Source organism: Trichoplax adhaerens, genomic scaffold (assembly GCF_000150275.1).
Source record: "Trichoplax adhaerens TRIADscaffold_6 genomic scaffold, whole genome shotgun sequence".
In the NCBI taxonomy this organism is placed as follows: Eukaryota; Metazoa; Placozoa; class Uniplacotomia; order Trichoplacea; family Trichoplacidae; genus Trichoplax; species Trichoplax adhaerens.
Genome location: NW_002060948.1, coordinates 840,355 through 861,390, shown reverse-complemented (window position 1 = coordinate 861,390; position 21,036 = coordinate 840,355). Strand labels below are relative to the sequence as shown.

The window sequence follows — 21,036 nt, the reverse complement described above, 5'->3', positions numbered from 1 at the left end:
AACTTGTTGGCTTGAGATCGATGGAAAGCCCAATCTGCCTCTGTTTAATCTTCGTTCCTGGATGTATAAAATTATCTACTGTAGAACTTGTTGGCTTGAGATCGATGGAAAGCCCAATCTGATTCTGTTTAATCTTCGTTCCTGTAGAACTTGTTGACTTGAGATTGATGGAAAGCCCAATCTGATTCTGTTTAATCTTCGTTCCTGTAGAACTTGTTGACTTGAGATCAATGGAAAGCCCAATCTGATTCTGTTTAATCTTCGTTCCTGTAGAACTTGTTGACTTGAGATCAATGGAAAGCCCAATCTGATTCTGTTCGATGTTTTGAATTTGTAACGGAAGAGCGCAGGACCTGTACAGTAGTACAGTGTACAGAGTGAAAGAGTGAAAACTGCAATCTTTGTACTGTACTGTACTGTACTGTACTGTATGTGTGCCGTACCGTACCGTATCGTACTACACGTCACGTCAGTTTCCACGCCGGTGGCCACCAATGGCGGCTACTTTTTAAACTTACTTTGATGATATGGACAGACTGCTATCGACGCTAAATCCACGTTAAAACCCACTACATGCCAACAAACTGCAAAACCTTTGAAAAAATGATTGGATTGGACTATGGTGGCAATTTATTCCATAGGTATTGATTCTTGAATAATATCTCCTCAACATCAACATCAGAAATTGCTCCCCATAGTTCTACCCTAGTCTACGAACTGTACCAATTGAGGTCGAGATTAATTATTTAATTTAGCCTGGCGTGAACTTCCTGGTCCTTGCTACAATACAACGTTGCTGTCTCAGTTTTAAATTAATAAGGCTGAAATACAGCATGTCAACGATGAAGGTAGCCCTACTCATTTATGGCTTTGCTACAGCACAAGCTTTGCCAATAGGAAATGGAACAGTCAGTAATAAAAGTACAACTGCTACAACTCTCCCACATCGAGACTATGATAAATTTTGGCTAGAAGCTTTATCTATTAATTTAATTTGTTATTTAATTATTATTATCCCCGGCGCATTGATTATTCGATTCACGGAATCATCTGAATATCTAAATAAGGGCGAACAAGGTAAAACAGACCCTATTGAATGTTTCGATACTGTACAACTAGTGAGAGTAGAATTCAAGTTAGCATTACACATCTTGATTGACTATTCTGTAGTACAGTGCTTTTGTGAACCAAGCACTTATGGTACTCATATACTCTATTATTAACTCTTTCAATTATTTGCATGACTCTTTCTAGGTAGCATTATCCAAAAATTTCTATTTACATGCATACGTGAAAGACAACCAGATAAAAATCGACTCAATACAGATGATAATACGGAACTAGGAGAAAGCAATGTGTCAAAGCCTCCACCAGCTATTCTAGGCGTAGATTATCATAAATGTTTTCGTTTGCTCTTTTGTGCCTTAGGCCTTCAAATATCCTTCCTATTATGGGGTATATTACAAGAGCGGGTGATGACTATTGATTATGACGGTCGTAAATTTAAGAATTCACAATTTTTAGTTTTTATGAATCGCGCTATGTCATTACTCGTCTCTTGGTCTGTTATTAAATATTCACGAGCTAAAGATGATATCGCTCCGATGTATAAGTATTCTTATGCGTCCTTTTCCAATATTATGAGCAGTTGGTGCCAATATGAAGCTCTTAAATTTGTTAGTTTCCCATCGCAAGTTATTTGTAAAGCTTCCAAAGTTATTCCAGTGATGATTATGGGCAAAATTGTTTCTAATAGGAGCTATCCTTACTATGAATATTGTACATCTGTTTTACTTTCTATCGGTGTCAGCGCTTTCTTATTAGACGCTCATCATCTTGATCATCACCCAATCACTAAAACAACATTATCGGGAACAATATTAATGTTGGTATACATTAGCTTCGATAGCTTTACTTCTAATTGGCAAGAGCAATTATATAAAAAATATAACATGTCATCCGTGCAAATGATGTTTGGAGTGAACGTATTTTCCACCGCATTAACTCTTGTATCACTTCTTACTCAAGGAACTTTACCCGCTTGTATCGCTTTTATGATGTCCAATTCATCGTTCGCAGTTCATGTCATCATGCTATCCACTTGTGCCTCGATAGGTCAACTGTTTATTTTTTATACTATTTCATGCTATGGAGCTTTAATATTTACTATTATCATGACAGTTAGGCAAGCATTAAGTATCCTGTTATCTTGCCTCATTTATCACCATACCGTAACTGTTCAAGGTGGTATTGGAATGACGATTGTTTTTCTGGCGCTATTCTTACGAATCTATGCCAAGAAGAGAACGGCTCGTGCGAAAACGGTCACATAAATTAAGTGACAATATCATCATGTTAAATGGAAGACATCCAATCGTAGTGAATATCTAAATATGGAAACGTTACGATATAATCTTTTACAAATTTTACCATTAGTATCCTGCATTAGGCTATATATATATATATCGTGCAGAAGTAAAAATTAGGCTGTCATGATGAGATCAGTCATACTTTAAATATATCAAGATCGAAATTAAATATGGTAAGACGTTATGACTGTCAACCGAAACTAATTTAATTTCTTAACTGTCCATTTCCTCCTTAAAATATTCGATTCCTTCTTATGTCATTGACTCAAACAATTATAATAAGCATAATAATGGTATAGAATAAAAACATCTCAAAAATCGCATTTAATATCATATGTTCGAAGCAAAAATGATTTTAACTTCATTACTGTACCGTGATATCACCAGCAAAATGAATGGAGATATAAAGTATTTATTATCCCTGATAATTATCAATTCCTACCATCTAAAAATGCGATCTGAAATAAAACTTCTTTAGGAGTTATCTTCGCTACCATTTACAGTGGTCAACTCGAATGTGCTTTAACAACTCTGTTGGAGTAAACTTGTGTAAAAGCAATGCAATTTTAATCATTAGCAATACTCTTGAAATGTCGGCCGAGCCTTTAGATCGTTTAAATTGTCGTGCTACCCTTTTACAGCGTTAGAATCATGGTTATATTGCCTAATAGTAAATTGTTATCATTACTGGAAGGCATAATAATTAATCCTAAAAAATAAGAGTTGATCTTGATCCGTGAGTAGAACTTTAAAAGTTTATATACTGTAATACTGATCAACCAAGAAGCCACAATATCTTCAGGGGCGCTTTATTCAAGATTTTCTACAGATCAATATTTATACTCTAAATTACCCTATACAGCATAGATGTTATAAACAAGGTGGCTTAAAGTAGTGAGTATACAGTATAATAAATATGATAGAGTAGTGAGGAGTATTTGGTAGTCCATGATTCTACACATACAATATAAAAAATTAGAGAAAATTCATAATAGCCTCTAGTGATTTAATTGATTGAGAAATCTATAACAGTTAGACCAGTATTACTACATTTTGCAAAGATTTACATTTTTCCAGCACTACATATCGTGTTTACGATTTCTATTACTGGTATAGTTAAGTGCCTGTATTTAGGTAAATTGATTACAGCATTCTCGCCCACTGTTATAAGAAATAGTTCAAAAGTAATTGAAGGCACCCCAATCCTGCTGTTGAGCAAATCTTAATCTTTATAAATAATTATACAGTACTATTTTTCTTCAATATTGATATACAGTACACGCAAAAAGGCTCAAAAAATAATTCCAGAGATGTCCACTTCGCCGTCGAGTGGATCTTTATCATTAAAATTTGCTTTACTTGTACTATATGCTAACGAGCTACAAAATATAAGCAAAACCCGCCTATTGCAGATGGCAATTTATTAAGGAACTGCGATAACGGAATAGCTGAAAATCCTATACTGTACTGTGTATAGTGCATTAAGTACAAATAAAAAGTTACTTGCCCATATACACGTAGTAAAAGTAGGAAGTACTGTACGGAGAATATGGCTATTGACTTAGGATATAAGATTTAATAGGCTGAAAGAATATTATTATAAATAGTCAATTTATGAACGCTATAATCGACCATTCAGAATACGATTTTTTCCACAATTAGTAATTCTGTATTATTTGCACTACCAGCTTGCTCAATCTTTGCATAGATTAAACATCTAAGACATTAGATCGTACGTAAGCAAAGTAAATTAAATCCATGCAATGTTGCAGTCATCGTCGCAATGGTAGAAAAAGGAAGCTATTACGAAACCAATGTATTTTTGAAACTTAATTTTGGATAGTATATAGATTTCATTCAATATTTAATATGATAATGACGTTGTATTAATTATACGACATGTGTTGTAGTTTATTGGCTCATCAGCATACCCTAGAATAGAAAACTTAAATCGCTAGCAGTCTAATAAGTCTCCTTTATTGATATAGTTAACATTGCAGCATGATGCTAAGGTACTTAATAAGGCTTTATGCTTGCACCATACAGCCATTTAATATGAATACATTTTTAATTGTTAGTGACGACATGACTTCGCAAGTACTATACTATTACGAGCGCTATCCTCTACGATATATCCCATAGACGAGACCTTCCTGGTTGCATTTGCTTGCATGACGGACATAGATGGTAAAATAGGCCCTCCCTTTGTTGCTGTGCCGTATATGCCATTGACTGTTCTATGAATTCGTGAGGTACAAGTTTCAAGAACTTGAGACTCTTTCGTAGTACGTACAGAATAGTATTTTTCGCTGCCTACCGTCTTGCTACCACGGCAGTTAAAACAAATACTTTCCAGCTTGTTAATTGCGGAAAATTGGATCAGCATTTTTCCACTGGGTAGTTATTCTGGAAATTAATCGTAAGTTGATTTCGGACTAAAATATGCTTACGAAAACATCGCTAGATATCTGCAACGCTTACTAAAGCTTTCAGTCTTATTATAAGGATAGGATTAAATGATTGTAATAAAGGTTCCAATAAGCACCATTTTACATACAGTGTCACCACTTTGAGCAGATCCATATATTGCTAGAGCAGATGACTAGTGCAATATTTCTGTATCATTCATGATATCATAATTAGGTCTACTCTTGTCAAATAACGACATTGTCATCGATTCTCGTCTCTATGGAACCGCTCCTCACTTCGCAAAATTCTCTACAGTATCAAGATCAAAATTCGAGTCCATCAACCACCGTGTTGAGGGTGCACTCTCTTTCTAGTTTCTAGTAGTTCAAATTTTCGTCTATCTTTCATCACTAAACTGTATTGTCTTACAACATATGATGTTTTTTTGTACCATTGTAATTTATTATTATTATTATTGTTCTACTAAAGCATTTCGTCAGCTCCAGTACTGCAGTAGAGGAGAGGCTTGTTAGCTCAGTGCAATACTGCACTCTAATTGAATTGCGAAACGAATTTCATTCTGTAATGTTTAATGCGTCATAAATTCATGATGCAATAAAAACAATAACTATGTAAACATTGAGATTGTACTTGTGCGCTAGCTGGGGGTGTACTCCAGGTACCCTAGAGAATTTCTCTAGGCCTCTAGTTGTATTATTATAGTATAACATTAGAATAATACAATAATAATTATAAAGTTGCATAGCTTTACCGGAGTCAAAGTGACTGATGACTAAAAGCGATAAACAATAACTAATCGGATTGATCAAGCTTTGACATAACACCATTCGTAAAGGATAAGGGAGATCCAATTTTAGCGTGTAGGTAAAAATTCTTACAGTATGTTAAAGTAATTCGTCTCTTTCTGGGATATGGCTCCACATACCCTTTAAAACACCGTAACGATTGATATTCGATCTAAACCGTATTTAACACTACTGCATAGGACAATATTGATCATAATCCAACTCAAAAATTGAAATAGGTATAATATTGATCTACATATACACAGTGAAATTAAAACATTCGTTGCCGATCATGATACAGATGATCAACATTAAAATATATATCATCAATCGACCCAAGGATTGTTAGTAATTACTAGCATGGTTTTCATTATTGTACTACTTCGTAATGTGAAAAAGGGTAAGAAACTCATTCATATTCTTGTTTTTACATCGTCTTTTTCTGAAGAAATAAAAAGTCGTTCACTGTTGAGGAAACAAAGCAGAATATCCTTAAAAGCTAATTTTATTGATCATAATTTACTGCCGGAAAATATTGCTGAACTATGACTGGATCGAAAATTTTGATTTACGTGAATGGCGTTAAGGTAAGATACATGACTAAACAAAATTAACCTTGATAATAGACAAGATAGTAGATATATCAATTCAATGGTAGACGTCTTTAGATATAATGGTAAATGGAAATCACTGATAGTAATAATCATGATTGGAAGCTACAGCCTCACTCTTAACATCTTAGATTGTATGATAGATTAACTCAAACTATTGTAAACGACAGTATACAGTACTATGGATGACAAAAATATATTCAATATGGCTACGATAAACTTAAGGGAAACGATTACTTTTACGTATCGCCTTTAGTAATATCATTGAGTAATGTAGTTTTCGCTGTAATGAAATAACAAGAATGTTAAAACACGTCGATATTGGATATAAGAAATGTTCGAAATAAATCCTCTTTGTCTAGTTAACAAAATTGACAATATATACTAGTAAAGACATGATAGGTAGAGTAGACGTATTCTTCTGTATCTAAGCTGGATTAAAAAAATGTCTTATAAAATATTCCAACCCTTTTCTAGTATGTTACAGACAATGTACAACCGGAATGGACGTTGTTGAGTTTCCTGCGCGATCAATGTATCCTCTTCACGTTTAAGTAGAATATTTTTAATTAATATAGCGAATAGATTCACTTTGCTTTTAATTTCATCAGTATTCGCTGATTTTTATTTTCATTTTACATCTACATTTATGATCCATCATGTACGCTACCTATCGATCCTTCGATTTACGAAATATTGGCACATTATTATTAATTCGTTGTAGTGTAGCTCCAAATGGGCTCAAGACTAAAATTTATAGGATTGTACAAAAATAGATGAATTGAATGTTTCTTTGTTAGATTGTGTAAAATGTCTAAATAATTTTTAATCTTAAGCTCATTTGGGGCTGCACTACATTTATATAACTCCTTCCTCATAAATGACAACGATACACCGATGGCTCATTTTTTACGTTATTAAAATGCAAAGTAGACGACGATAATGATGTGGTAGATAGTAAGGTTTCGTCCGTAAATACGTTTACGTCAGTTTTTAATTCATTGCCATGTAGAAGAAAAATTTCATCAGACTATATAAATTACCCAATTAGGTAGCAAAAATACCAGCAGTTTTAAATATTTCGAAATAAGTTGTACTGTACAGTACGTATAATAAACACGTATGTACTGTACACTGTAAAATGGGAATGTCTTATGACGTACTAAAATGTAAAAGTAATTATTTTTATTTTAACACAGGAAGATACATGAAAATTATTTGCATTATCTCCAGTACGCGAGCAAATTCATGAATGGTTTACAACAGAACCCTGTATATTATTTTAAAGCCACATCAGTTCACAGCACATTTTTAATTCACCTACTGCCAATGATTTCAAGATTTTTAAACAGTACATTCCAATAATCCTACCGACATAAGAATGCAGCTATACAAATAATCTCTTTTTATTTACCAAATACTAGTAATGATTTTAGCTACTCATCGACTTTATACAGAAAAATTCATGTTTCGCTGTTCAAAATGATCAAAAGGTAATAGCTCTCGTTATGCACAAGATATATGACAGTTCGATAGCCTGGTAAAACATAATCTTTTACAGTGTCATAAACATGATCAGGAACAAATCTGATTGTTTATTTTCAAAGCTAATAGTAACAGTGCTAGTCCTCAACTACAATTATCGATTGTCATACAGCAGCGTAAATAAGACAAATACAGTATCTGGAAAAGCATTAATAAGAATAAGTAGTATTGAATTTATTAGGAAATAATGGAGTAAGGTAATTCACCAAATTGATACTTTCTAATATCCCTACAATATCACTGATTCATGGTTAGCGAAAAGATTTAACCATATTTAATAAATATTGTTATTGTTACAGTATGAATGACTTCCATTTGATCGTATGCTTTATTATATTAGTTTAACAAATATTCCTTACAAAGAACCATGTTATTTTTATGTTACAGTAATGAAGGTACAATTTCTAAATCTAGGTATAGGTTCGACCAAATTTAGTACTGTATATCGCAACTATTCCATCCTTACTAAACTGTCCTACCTCGAATATGTAGTATCATGTAAAGAGAAACAGTAGTGATATATATATATATATATATATATATATTATTCACTGCTGTACGTTGCCATAGTTTATCATCTCTAGTCATCTTTATGAAAATGTTAAAGTAAAAGTCTTTAACTAATTTCTAAATTACGGTATTAATGCCAATCTCACATCAAATTTAATTTTTATCCATAAGTTAAAAACTGAGTCATCATTGATCGAGCTAAGACTGTAGAATTCGTGTAGATATACTACCATATTAGGACGAGAGTCTATCAAGTCATTCTGACTTAATTACTTAAGAGAGAGAAAGAGAAAATGATCTCATGGCAGATTCATTCTATTCAAAAGCTAAAATAACGGCTTGCACAGATTTAATTTTACGGAAGTTTCTTATTCCAATACTTTTAAATATCAATAGTATAAAATCTGATATTTATTTCATCACGCTGATTTTAATTGATGTAATGTTAGTAGTGAAACACGAATATACAAAATGCATGATGCCTTTTGTTCAAGTGCTGTATGTATATTAGATATAGTAACCACTTTTTTAGGTAAGTTTTGCTAGAAGTACAGAAATAGAATCTAATATCAAGGACTTCCAGACATGTGATGTCTACAAGTCTAGAAATCTATGCCTACTAATCTTATTCATTGCGTGGGTATGCACGTGGCATATAACACACATCTATAATTATATATTGCTCTAGTTTGTATCCTACGGTACTTATCTGTATTGCGCTAGAAGGAATCTTTAAAGACTGGAAGTCGTAATCTCTTCTATGTAATCTGATATGTCTGATATCAATCCCGAATCTTATTAGTTCCTTAAATAAACCATTAGTAAAATTAACTGGAACCAAACTAGTATGTGGAGAAGGTGGATGTGGAGCTTGTACTGTTGTAGTATCGAAATATCATCGATACGAAAAGAAGATCATGTATCCGATAAACAGTATTAACATTATTTGTAGAACATATAATTTAATATATCTAGTATGCAAATTTTAAAATGCGATCTGCTTCATATATATATATATTATATATATATCTACTAAGTATACTACTGCATTGTTACAGTTGTAATAAATACAATCACCTAATTCGTAATCTAGCTTTGATATTTTGGACTTGTTTTCTTTAAATTAATATCAGTCATTACGCTGTTAATTCTTGTCTTACCCCATTATGCATCTTGCATCATACCGCTGTAACTACAATAGAAGGAATTGGGAATATGGAATCTAAATTACATCCTGTACAGGTAACTGATAAGCACAAATACTTTTCTAACTTGGTAATGCAACAAATAGTAATATATATAATCGATAAATGCTGCAACAAATCTCATCATTTCCTCATATATCCGCCTGATGATAGTCGTAAGTACAAACTAGTCATGTAAATATTATCTATAAAAGATGATGCACCCAGTACTTCTCTTCGAAACGATATTAACAGCCTCAATAATACTCGCAAAGGTTATAAACTAAAGTATAGTTTATTAGTAATACACGATAGGTTTCTGGAAGTCCCTGAATACTTTATGCATATACTACATTGTAAGAATCATTAGTGAAATTATTGGCCGGATGCATAACACATACATAGCCATCTCAGTAAATAGGCTGTTTTTTGATAATATTTTAGTCAAGAATCAAATAGTATATCAATCCCGAGGTTCATCGTGTTTACACGATTAGGATTCTGATGCTAATATATTGACTGCTCAATAATCTTTAAATTTAGAATATAATTCCAACTGAAATGGCCATGTATATGCTGCGACTGTATAATAATGTAGATTAGAATATTAGGAAGTAAACAGGATTCTTTACACTACTTGATGTCATCACTCATATTAGGAACGTATTGCTAAAGCACATGGATCTCAGTGCGGATTTTGTACTCCTGGGTTTGCTATGTCTATGTATGCTCTATTACGAAATAATCCGGAGCCAACAGAAGAAGAGATTGAAGAAGCCTGTTCAAGTTTGTACTAATAGATCAATAGAGCAACATCTTATAGCATCTTATTCTGTACAGTCAGCCACTTAAATTATAAGGCCAGATAAAATGTGATATTTAACCTTCTAACCTTAGTTTACTTCACTATAAAAATATGATCATTGCTCAACATAGAATACATTAGTAATTATTGCTTCTACCTAATTCTTACACTTGTATTCATACTTCATTTTTTAAACTCTTGCCACACTTATGATGGAATAAGCTTACCATATGTAAAATAATCTCTATCTAAAACTAATGGGTTCTAGGTAATCTATGCCGATGTACGGGCTATCGACCGATATTAGATGGATATAAAACCTTTAGCAAAGTATGTTGAGTGACACTTTTTTAAGATCGCTATTACCTAATTCAAACTATAAATATCGCGATAGAATGCTAACATAATTTTGTTAATAACAAAGAATGACAACGTAGATACTAATTGCGAAGCCTAACTTTATTTCTTATTAGAGTTACTGCTGTCAGAAAGAAAAGATTGAAACTGAATCCCAAACTCTAAAGGTAAGTACAGTAGTAGTACAATAGTAAACGCCTCAAATAAAAGTTATTTCTTTAATGTACTTTTACACATTCGAATCGATGACCAGGAAATTTAATACATTAATACCGTTTGCTTTAGATTTACTGATTGCAATTTAATTTATATATTCATATTTTTATAACTTACATCACGATAGAATAATATGGATAACAAGTTATACAACCTATCAAGCTTTTCGGCATATGATCCATCTCAGGAATTAATTTTTCCGCCAGAACTAATGGTGTGGCAATTTTACGATACTAAGAAAGAGTGTTTCATTGTACCGATCTTCATATTACCATTTTTGTACTTATAGATTACGAGAGATATGCCAGTAGAAAGCTTGCGTATTGTTGGTAACACTATGACTTGGTTTAGACCAAGCTCTCTGGAAGAATTATTGTTACTTAAAAAAAAATATCCTAGGGCGAAGTTGGTAGTTGGAAATACAGAAGTCGGTTGGTATTACTGTTTTTTTAAGATTTCTTACGAAACGGTCATTTACCTTTAAATAATACATTTCTAATATTACGATAGTTACAGTAGTTATATTAGATCTAGTTTACGGTATAATCGTTTATTTGATAATTTGCAGGAATAGAAATGAAATTCAAAGGACTTCACTACCCAGTTATAATTAGCCCCACTGAAATCCCAGAATTAAATATAGTTAAGCACACTGCAGAAGGAATTGAAATTGGAGGGTGTATTACACTAACAAAATTAAATGAAATAATGAATGATGCTATAGATAAGTTACCAGGTATGTACCGTAGTGTGTATACTTATTTAGTAGGCCAAATTGCAAAGATTTGTATCAGCACGATCATTAGACTGCAACACTAAATTTTAAACATCAAAATCACTAAATTCATAGTACTGTATTGTAAAGCATTTAGTTGAATGTGATATATTTACTAGTAATGGTACATTACTTTTAAAACATATACACCATAAATATTTTAATCTAATTGTATAAATAGATAATATTTAATTAGCTGATGTAAAGTAAAATCTTAGTGAAACGATATTTTATAAAACAGAATATAAGACGAGGACATTTGCAGCAATTGTGGAGATGTTACGCTGGTTTGCAGGCCATCAAGTTAGAAATGTCGGCGTATGTATTATTTTTGTTCGCTATCACCGTAGTTTAATCGTTATCAAGACAGTAATTAATAGCAAGTTGTTATTAGCTTCAGATATTGACCTATTTATCCCGAATACAACGATAAAAGGATATGAATCTTTGTAACGTTTACAAATAAAATTATAGCAGACGTTATAAATTTTTTTAGAGTATCGCTGGCAATATCGTGACCGCAAGTCCAATTTCTGATTTAAATCCTTTACTTCTGGCGTCAAAGTCGAGATTGTACATTCAATCAGCTGAAGGTAAGAAGTGTGGAAGTTTCAGAATCATACATTATTATATTTATATTGCACTGAACTACCGTGTATTGATATGCAATTTCACTAAATGCATCACTTATAGGCCTGAAATTTAATTAAAGACTACATATGTTGTTCAAAAATATTATCATTGTTCACCATTATCTTGACATTTTTAAGGTGAAAGAAAAATTATGATTATGGATGAATCTTTTTTTACTGGATATCGAAAAACTTGTCTTAAACCTGATGAAATAATCGAATCAATACTTATTCCATACACTTCTCAGGTACAAGTGCAAAGTTTCTATTCCTTAATAGTAAAATTGCTACTAACCCAATATTATGGCACGCAACCGATCACATACAATATGCATAAACTTTATAATTACGTTTGGATGTGAACTTTTAGAATGAATATTTTCATGGATTTAAACAAGCTCGACGACGTTCTGACGATATTACCATAGTTAATGCAGGGATGAGGGTGGCTCTAGAAAAAAATTCACTTCGATGTAATTATATTATTAGAGATTGTACACTAAGTTTCGGTGGTATGGCGCCAATTACTATTATTGCTCGTAAAACTAGCGATTTCCTGGTTGGCAGGTACACAAAGAATTACAAAAGTTGACTTCTATATTTTTTTAGGCCATGAAGCCCTTCAAAATTGTGTTTACACTTTTAATGTCATTAGTCATAAATATGTATTTCAAAGTGTTCGAAATTACTCAGTTTTAATATCGCTTGCGTAATATTATGACATTAACATTATTGCTTATAAGATATTGCGACATCGGGTATACAGACAGAGAACGAGATGTAATTTATAAAATGTTAAGAAGAAATGAAGTGATTCATACGCTTTTATCCTTATAATTAATATAATATTTAGAGAATGGAATGAAAATTTGACCGATATCGTTATTCAACTGCTAAGTAAAGATATGCCTTTAGCGTTTTCTACTCCTGGAGGAATGGTAGAATATAGGAAAATATTAGCCCCTAGTTTCTTTTTGAAATTTTATCTGATGGTTTCGTCTCAGTTGCTCTCTTCTGAGGTAATAGAAACATATTGTGGTAATTACCTGTATCACTTAGATATTACTACTAAACTTAGTCGATAAGTGATATCGATCTACGTACTCTAACGGGATAAATAAACTTTCTCAGAATTATCCAAAATCAATTTATCAAATGAATATGATCACCAGTAGTAAATAATGGGCGAATATTTTACAATTATAGGAACTTCTAAATATAGGAATACCGCCTAGTTATTTAAGTGCAGCTTCAGTTTTTAAACATAATCGTTTTCAAGGCTATCAAGAATTTGAGGTATCATTGATATTTTTAATTTAAATATGTGAATGTATTTGCCGAATTATTCTGTAGAAAATAGCTCAGAATTAAGATTATAACCCGAATATTGAATTTAATTAATAAGATCCAGTTAATCTATATTTTAGTAGTTCGATATCTTGCTTTTCAGTGTTCCAAAATAATTACCATGGCGACGAATTTTGTAGCTAGATTATAACTAAATGCATCACGTCTGCTAAAATTTCATTTATTTCATCTTATATCTTTATACGGTACTTATTCTTTATTTATTTCATGGTTAACATGAGTAGAAGTCAGATTGTAGTCAACAAGAACACAGTTCCATGAGAAAACCCATGGTGCATACCTCTGCTATGAAACAAGCTACAGGAGAAGCTATTTACTGCGATGATATGCCTAAATACTCTAGTAAAAAATCATAAAGCATCCACTCTAATAAGATATCGCATATGAATACAAAAAGTACATCTAATAAAACGATATTCAATCTGATGTTTTAAAACAGATGAATTATTTGCCGGATTAGTCTTAAGCACGAATGCACACGCAAAAATTAGGTAAGTAATTTTGTGATGTACTATGAATTAGGAAATGCATTTCATTAAGTATCAACGTCAGTTATCAGTAGTTTAAACGTGTACTTTAGAATATAACAGCTTTACAGCAATTCAATCGTGGATCCTTTATTCTAGGTCAATAAATTATGAAGATGCGATATCCATGCCTGGCGTGTACGATTATGTTGGCGCTAATGACATAAAACCCGGTTGCAATCGCGGATGTATCGAATACGGAGAGGAAATTTTCGCTACAGAGGAGGTACGTTGCAATCCTTTATTTACTGATAACTTGTTTAATTAAAATATACGTCCTATATGAATTATGCACAGAAGTGAATTGCTTAAAATTATTTAGGTAAAAAAATTTAAGTTTTATTTTGGTAACCTGCTGCTAATAACAAGATATTTTTAGCTACACATTTAATACTTATAAAGTTATAGTTGGCCGATATATGCTACTAATCTTCATTGATATTAGCTTACTGATCTCATAAGTTTTAATAATTTAATATAAACGTTTAGGTTACCTGCATAGGCCACTTAATTGGATTAATCCTAGCTGATACAAGAGATAATGCCAATAGAGCTGCCAAAGCTGTACAAATAGAATATGAAGATTTACCAGTTATTCTAACGATCGAGGTAAACATTATGCTATCTATCGTCATTGTAATTTAGTAGCATATAACAATAGGACTTACACTCTAGAAGTATCAATTACATCTTGCCGTATTGTAACTCTGCGTTAATCTATTTTAATCCAGAAAGCAATAGCGGCAGAATCGTTTTACTCTCCAACACGTCAAATTAGAAAAGGAGATGTAGAGCGTGAATTGACGTTATCACAAAAAACGATAGAGGGGGAATTTACAGTAGGTGGCCAGGTGGGTACAGTTAACCTTTTCACTAGATAATATTCTATAAATTTAAACGATTTCCGAATGAGCTACATATTTTACGTATCTTATTCAAAATCTTTATCATTTATAAATACATGATCTACGCATTAGTTACGTAACTTGTATTTCTAAATATCCTTGTCGAAATCATACCGCTAATTAATTATTCAATTATAAATTATTTTACAATATCAAGGAACATTTTTACTTCGAAACGCAATCATGTGTAGCATTGCCTAAGGCAGAAAGTGGAGAAATGGAAATTTTTTCATCAACTCAAGATCCTTCTGGTACGCAAAAATCGGTTGCTAAAGCTTTGGGTGTTCCTTCGAATAGGGTGATTTGTAGAGTTAAGCGTCTAGGTATTATGCTATTCTTATATAAGTATAGGTACTAAACATCATGGTCTAAAACAAAACGTAATCGAATCGGCACTCTGTTAATACTAAGCTTTCGCAATATATTATATAGGTGGTGGATTTGGCGGTAAGGATATGCGTGGAATTCCTATAGCTGTAGCAAGTGCTATTGCAGCTCAGAAGTGAGTAAAATAATACGGTAGTTATCGTAATATTATCTATAAGCTTAAATAAAAATGATTAACTATAGGACTGAAGAAGTTCTTATGTAGTAAAGCCAGATTAAAAACGATTTCTATCTGGCTCTATGGAATTTTTCTCATCTAATTTAGAACAAAAAGGCCTGTTCGATGCGTTTTAGACAGAGATACCGATATGTCTATAACAGGAACGAGGCATCCCTATATGTTTAAATATAAGGTATAATGAATATGACCAAGAATTTTTCTAATTTCGAACTAGAATTTCATGAAGTGTTTTTCTGTAGGTTGGATTTAACAATGATGGGGTTATTAATGCCCTAAAAATGAAAATGTATTCCAACAGTGGCAATACACGGGATGTATCACATGGGGTAATTAAAGGAATAGCTAGTTTATCCTACTGCCTGAAGATATCTCATGCATATACCATTATTTATAAATAAGGCTCGTTTAATAGTTATTTGAGTAACACTGTAATATTTACTTCCCTTTGCAGGTTATGGGAAGATCAATATTAACCTGTCTTAGTTGCTATCATATTCCCAATGTTGAAATTATTGGTTATCTGTGCAAAACTAATATTCCATCCAATACAGGCTTTAGAGGATTTGGATCACCTCAAGTAATACTTATATCTTTGAATTCTATCTTTTACATATACAAAATATACTATTTTCCTACATTAAATAAGAAAGAATATAGTTTAACTGTGTTAAAGAACTGATGTAAGGTAAAATTCGTCTTGTATCTAGCAATGGTCATGTTATTCCCTCTTTCATTCATGATTAATAGGCAATGTTAGCTACAGAAACAATCTTAACCGACATTGGCATTAAATGTGGAATAACCCAATTACAAGTAACACCACCATCACTTGTAGCAAGAGAATCTTATAATTTGTTTAAATATAGAAGATGTTTCAATGTTTATAAGACGCTATGAAATGTATTATAATTATTCGTTTATGTCGTTTAGGTTAGAGAAATAAATCTACATCGGAATAACGATGTTACGCATTACAACCAGACAGTAGAAGATAGCAGAGCGCGAGCTGTTTTAAATGAAGTTATTAAACGTAGTTGTTATGAAAGTCGTAAATTGGAAGTTGAAGCCTTTAATAAGTAACTAGAATAACTGTAACTACTAATTGAATCTCATGGAAATAAATTAAATTAGTATCTCGGATTTTATCATAATTCCTCTTAAAATGTTGTAATATCCTTTATTACATGTTAAAACTATAACGACATGTATATCCTTTTAATAATATGTAGGGTAAATCGATGGAAGAAGCGAGGTATAGCAATTGTACCAGCAGGATTTCCAGTATCGTTTACCTCAAAATATAACAATCAAGTAAGAGCTCACAGGCCTTACCTTTAATATTTTAATTTAGTAAGCTATAGTGCTAATTATGAGAAAGAACATAAACGAAGAGTTTGTAAGGCTTCAATTTTAACAACTGCTAGTAACCGTAGCTTACACTAAAATATTTTTCTTTTAGGGCGGAGCACTAGTTATGATTTATACTGACGGTTCCGTACTGTTGTCACATGGTGGAACTGAAATGGGTCAAGGCTTATACACTAAATTATCACAGGTAAGTCTATAATATCTTATAATGTATCGTAAATTGTTATAGATAGGTAATAACTAGCAGTACTCATTAGTAATTGGCCGATATGGTATTAAATGTAAGCTTGTAAACCATTTACGAATGAATAATTTATGTGAGAATAGTACCATACTACTAGATACGATTTGATAACTTAAATCAATGTAATTTTTTTCAATAGATTTGTTCACATGTTCTGGGAGTCCCGGTGGATAAAGTACATATTGTTGAAACTAATACATCTTCGGTACCAAATGCATCACCAACAGCTGGTTCGTTATCAACCGATTTAAATGGAGGAGCCGTTCTGGTATGATCGTATAACCTCTTATAATTCTCTATGATCATATAGTTATTTGAGTTCTAGCAGTAGTATACATATTTGTGAATATCATGATCGTATAACTTTACAAATAGATATCATTTTAACTTAACAGCAATAAGGTTTATTGAATAAATACAAATATCGCATCCTGGTAAATACCTGCTATGAACCGATATCGTAGTACAGAATTTATGTTGTACTTTATCTGTGATATGGTTGATCATAATCATAGTGATAACTTACATACCCAAATATAATAATATTTAATGATACGACAGTTGTTGGAAGCTATATGTTCTTTCTACTTTTCTATTGATTTATAGGATTAGTTACTATCTTTGTTGTTCACGCATAAATATCTTTTAACTAGCAGATACTAATTTGTATTTTATAGAACGCATGTGAACAGTTAAGAGATCGAATAGCCCCATACCGAGCAGCTAATCTAAAGGGAAAATGGGAAGACTGGGTAAGTTTTATGATCGTAATGAGTGTTTCAGCATGCATCGTCATACAACCTTATGTTCATACCGGTATATCGTACAATTAACTTGCACAGATTTTGCGTAGAGCTTGTTTCTATAGAGTTAACGTACAAAAACAGAAGCTTCTCAAATTATGATAATTACCACAATGTATATATACCAAGTGAAATCATAAGCAATTCATTTTTTATCGTCTAAGGTCAAAGCTGCTTACACCGACAGAGTTAACCTATCAGCCAATGGATTTTATCGGTAATTAAATTAAACATTCTTTAATTGCAATATCATGATAAACACAGTATGTGATAAAGTTTGCCTATATTTTTGCGTGTGTTTTGTCTGACTACAACATACTGAATGTGATAAATCTTGTTCTTGCAGTGTGCCCAACATAGGTTATAACTGGAATGAAAATTCTGGACGAGTATATAATTACGTTACCTATGGGGCTGCGGTATCAGAAATAGAAATTGATTCTTTAACTGGGGATTATCATGTACGAAGATACATTAATATTAATACGTATTACGAATTAAGTGATACATACTGCAATATTTATGAATGCAAGAAAATAATTTATTTACAGATTTTATACAGATGATGTAGTAAAATGTACAATATATATCAATATTAATATTTTTTTAAATTCAAATTTTTATAATAAGCCGGGCCTGATATACTGTACTTATGTATCCAATTTTATATTATTTGCTCTACATTGCTATTACCTAATCCATCATTATTGCTGTGTTGCTATACAATGTTTCAATAATTTAGATATTGCGTACCGATATTGTAATGGATGTAGGCAAAAGTTTAAATCCGGCAATCGATGTTGGTCAGGTATGCTAATAAATTTATTAGCTATCAGAATTAGGAAATTAACTGGCTGGTATTACTTAACTGTTTAAGATTTATAATATTATTAATCGATCACCTGTTGGTTCTGGATAAGATTGAAGGAGCGTTTGTACAAGGAATAGGATTATATACACTTGAAGAACAATGTATATCACCCTCTGGATATTTGCTAACACGAGGACCAGCAACATATAAAATTCCCAGTTTATCAAATATTCCAAACAAATTTTATATTTATTTATTACCAAATGTTCCAAATAAACGCGGAATTTTTTCTTCAAAGGTAAAATAATACTAGAAGTGTATCTTTAGTAATATCACCAGTATAAACGATAGAAAAAATGATAACGGTTCCTTAATTATTTAAAATTAGGGTATTGGAGAACCGTCTTTAGTACTTGCCTCATCAGTATTTCTGGCGATTAAATATGCCATTATTGCTGCTAGGTAAGTAAATGATATTGTATTAACACTACAGCGCTCGAATATATTCGTATTTGTTGATGAAAGAGAGCTAATTGCAATTATAAAAGTTACTACTATTGTTATAACGGAGTATTTCTTCATAAAGTAGTTAATTAAATGATTATTTTCGCAATCAGAAAAGACTCTGGATTTCACAAAATGTTCCGACTCGATAGCCCAGCAACATGTGAACGCATTAGGATGGCATGTACTGATCAAATTACTATGGCGGTAACTACGATTACTTACTTAATTATGCACGAATTTTATAATGAATCAATAATTATTATATCTTCGTAACACAGTGGCAAAAGGGTCCGGATAAAATAATTAAAGAACTTTTCAATTCATTTAATTTAGATTCAGCCATCAATTCAAAAAGAAGATGAGGATCCATGGACATTGACTATAATATAATTTGCAATATTAAACGCAGCGAGGCTGAAACTGATAATTATATAAAGTTAAATAATCTTGGAAGAACATTATTAATATGTCAAAGAACTCTTATACATTTTATCACAGTACCACATTAGTCCTCTCTGAAATACTCAATACCGTAGGAGGTTCTATATAATCATTTGTTACACGTACTTTACATAGCGTGCAGTATCGTATAGAAATTAGTATGGAAATCGGTCTCCTGAAGACTGCTAGTTTGAATTGAAAATAAGAAATTCTATTATCTGCATATAGAGCAAATCCGTGCCATAAGATGGAAACTTTCAACAACTGTACGAATTTATTTGAAAATATAAATTATCCAAATAATGGAATGATATGGTATTCCAACGGATCGTTATTATATTGTGTATTAATTAGAGCCTAAAAGTATTTGTTGCTATCATTAGCATTTATGTAAAGCAAGTCAATTTATTATGATACGACTAATGATTAATTAGTATGGGTAAATTGGATTGACTAGAATGAAATTCAGCTTTAATAAAAAGATTGTCTACCAAAGCATTGATGGAATATGATCTTAACGGTAATTAGATCTTGAAGAGCATCTTTCTTATTGCATTACCATAATTATAGTTCACTTAACGTTTTTCATTACTTTTATACGAAGAGACAAGTATCCTGCCATATACTGTACGATAGAAAGATAATTACAATGAATAAAATCTACTAACTACATATGGTTGTATATACATTAACGTTTAATATTGTGGCGTTACGAGTAGAAAAATATAGTTTCAATCTAGTAATTTCATAGCATTGTCATAAAATTAATATATAGTATCCAGTACTTGATGAAACTAATTATTAGTACAAGGAAGGCAAATATTGCTTATTGTTTATTATTCATACTTGCAAATATTGCAAGTGAGTAGAAAGTAAACTGATCAAGTGAATATAGCATATAGTAAGAGAGGAATCTACGGGCTTAACCAGGGACTACTAAAAGACGAAAGAGAGGGACAGAGAACGGTCATTCGATATACAGTACTAAAAATAATTTTGCTCGAAACGGCCGCTAGGCGTCCGTCTCTCTTTCTAGTAGTCCCTGGTAATTAATTCTTACTGTAACCCATGGTGTGCACTTTACGGTACAGTACAGAACAGTCACTCACAGTATAATGTACTGTAGATTGCAGTACTGTACTGTACTGTACAAAGTGTCTCGTACTGTACGTAGAGCGTCTTTCCGAGCTGTGCGTCCGAGAACCTTATGCTAGCCCCACTGCGGTACAGTACAGTACTGTATGTACCGTACTGTACTGGTGCAGTGGGTACCCG

The 21,036-nt window shown here is 32.2% G+C and overlaps 2 protein-coding genes across 2 annotated transcripts; both read left to right on the top strand.

Annotated features, from left to right (window-relative positions):
* Nucleotides 1-1,406: 1,406 nt before the first annotated feature.
* TRIADDRAFT_27148 (uncharacterized protein) lies at nucleotides 1,407-2,333 on the top strand (the record flags this gene model as incomplete). Its single annotated transcript, XM_002113544.1, has 1 exon — nucleotides 1,407-2,333. A coding segment is annotated over one exon (927 nt), but the record flags the coding sequence as incomplete, so codon positions are not given.
* A 3,796-nt stretch (nucleotides 2,334-6,129) lies between these two features.
* TRIADDRAFT_27111 (uncharacterized protein) lies at nucleotides 6,130-19,593 on the top strand (the record flags this gene model as incomplete). The annotated part of the gene is made up of 38 exons (XM_002113543.1): nucleotides 6,130-6,171; nucleotides 6,673-6,730; nucleotides 9,073-9,169; nucleotides 9,384-9,492; nucleotides 10,094-10,220; nucleotides 10,508-10,569; nucleotides 10,713-10,772; nucleotides 10,958-11,026; nucleotides 11,102-11,243; nucleotides 11,381-11,548; nucleotides 11,829-11,905; nucleotides 12,084-12,187; nucleotides 12,365-12,467; nucleotides 12,590-12,786; nucleotides 13,073-13,257; nucleotides 13,442-13,515; nucleotides 13,812-13,929; nucleotides 14,027-14,078; nucleotides 14,214-14,340; nucleotides 14,604-14,723; nucleotides 14,846-14,965; nucleotides 15,177-15,342; nucleotides 15,452-15,521; nucleotides 15,672-15,759; nucleotides 15,827-15,913; nucleotides 16,039-16,164; nucleotides 16,335-16,400; nucleotides 16,518-16,663; nucleotides 16,817-16,898; nucleotides 17,047-17,142; nucleotides 17,339-17,467; nucleotides 17,877-17,951; nucleotides 18,167-18,219; nucleotides 18,349-18,463; nucleotides 18,745-18,810; nucleotides 18,923-19,111; nucleotides 19,202-19,275; nucleotides 19,431-19,593. The coding sequence occupies 38 exons, from the start codon at nucleotides 6,130-6,132 to the stop codon at nucleotides 19,591-19,593; spliced, it is 4,002 nt and encodes a 1,333-aa protein (XP_002113579.1).
* Between the last annotated feature and the right edge of the window lie 1,443 nt (nucleotides 19,594-21,036).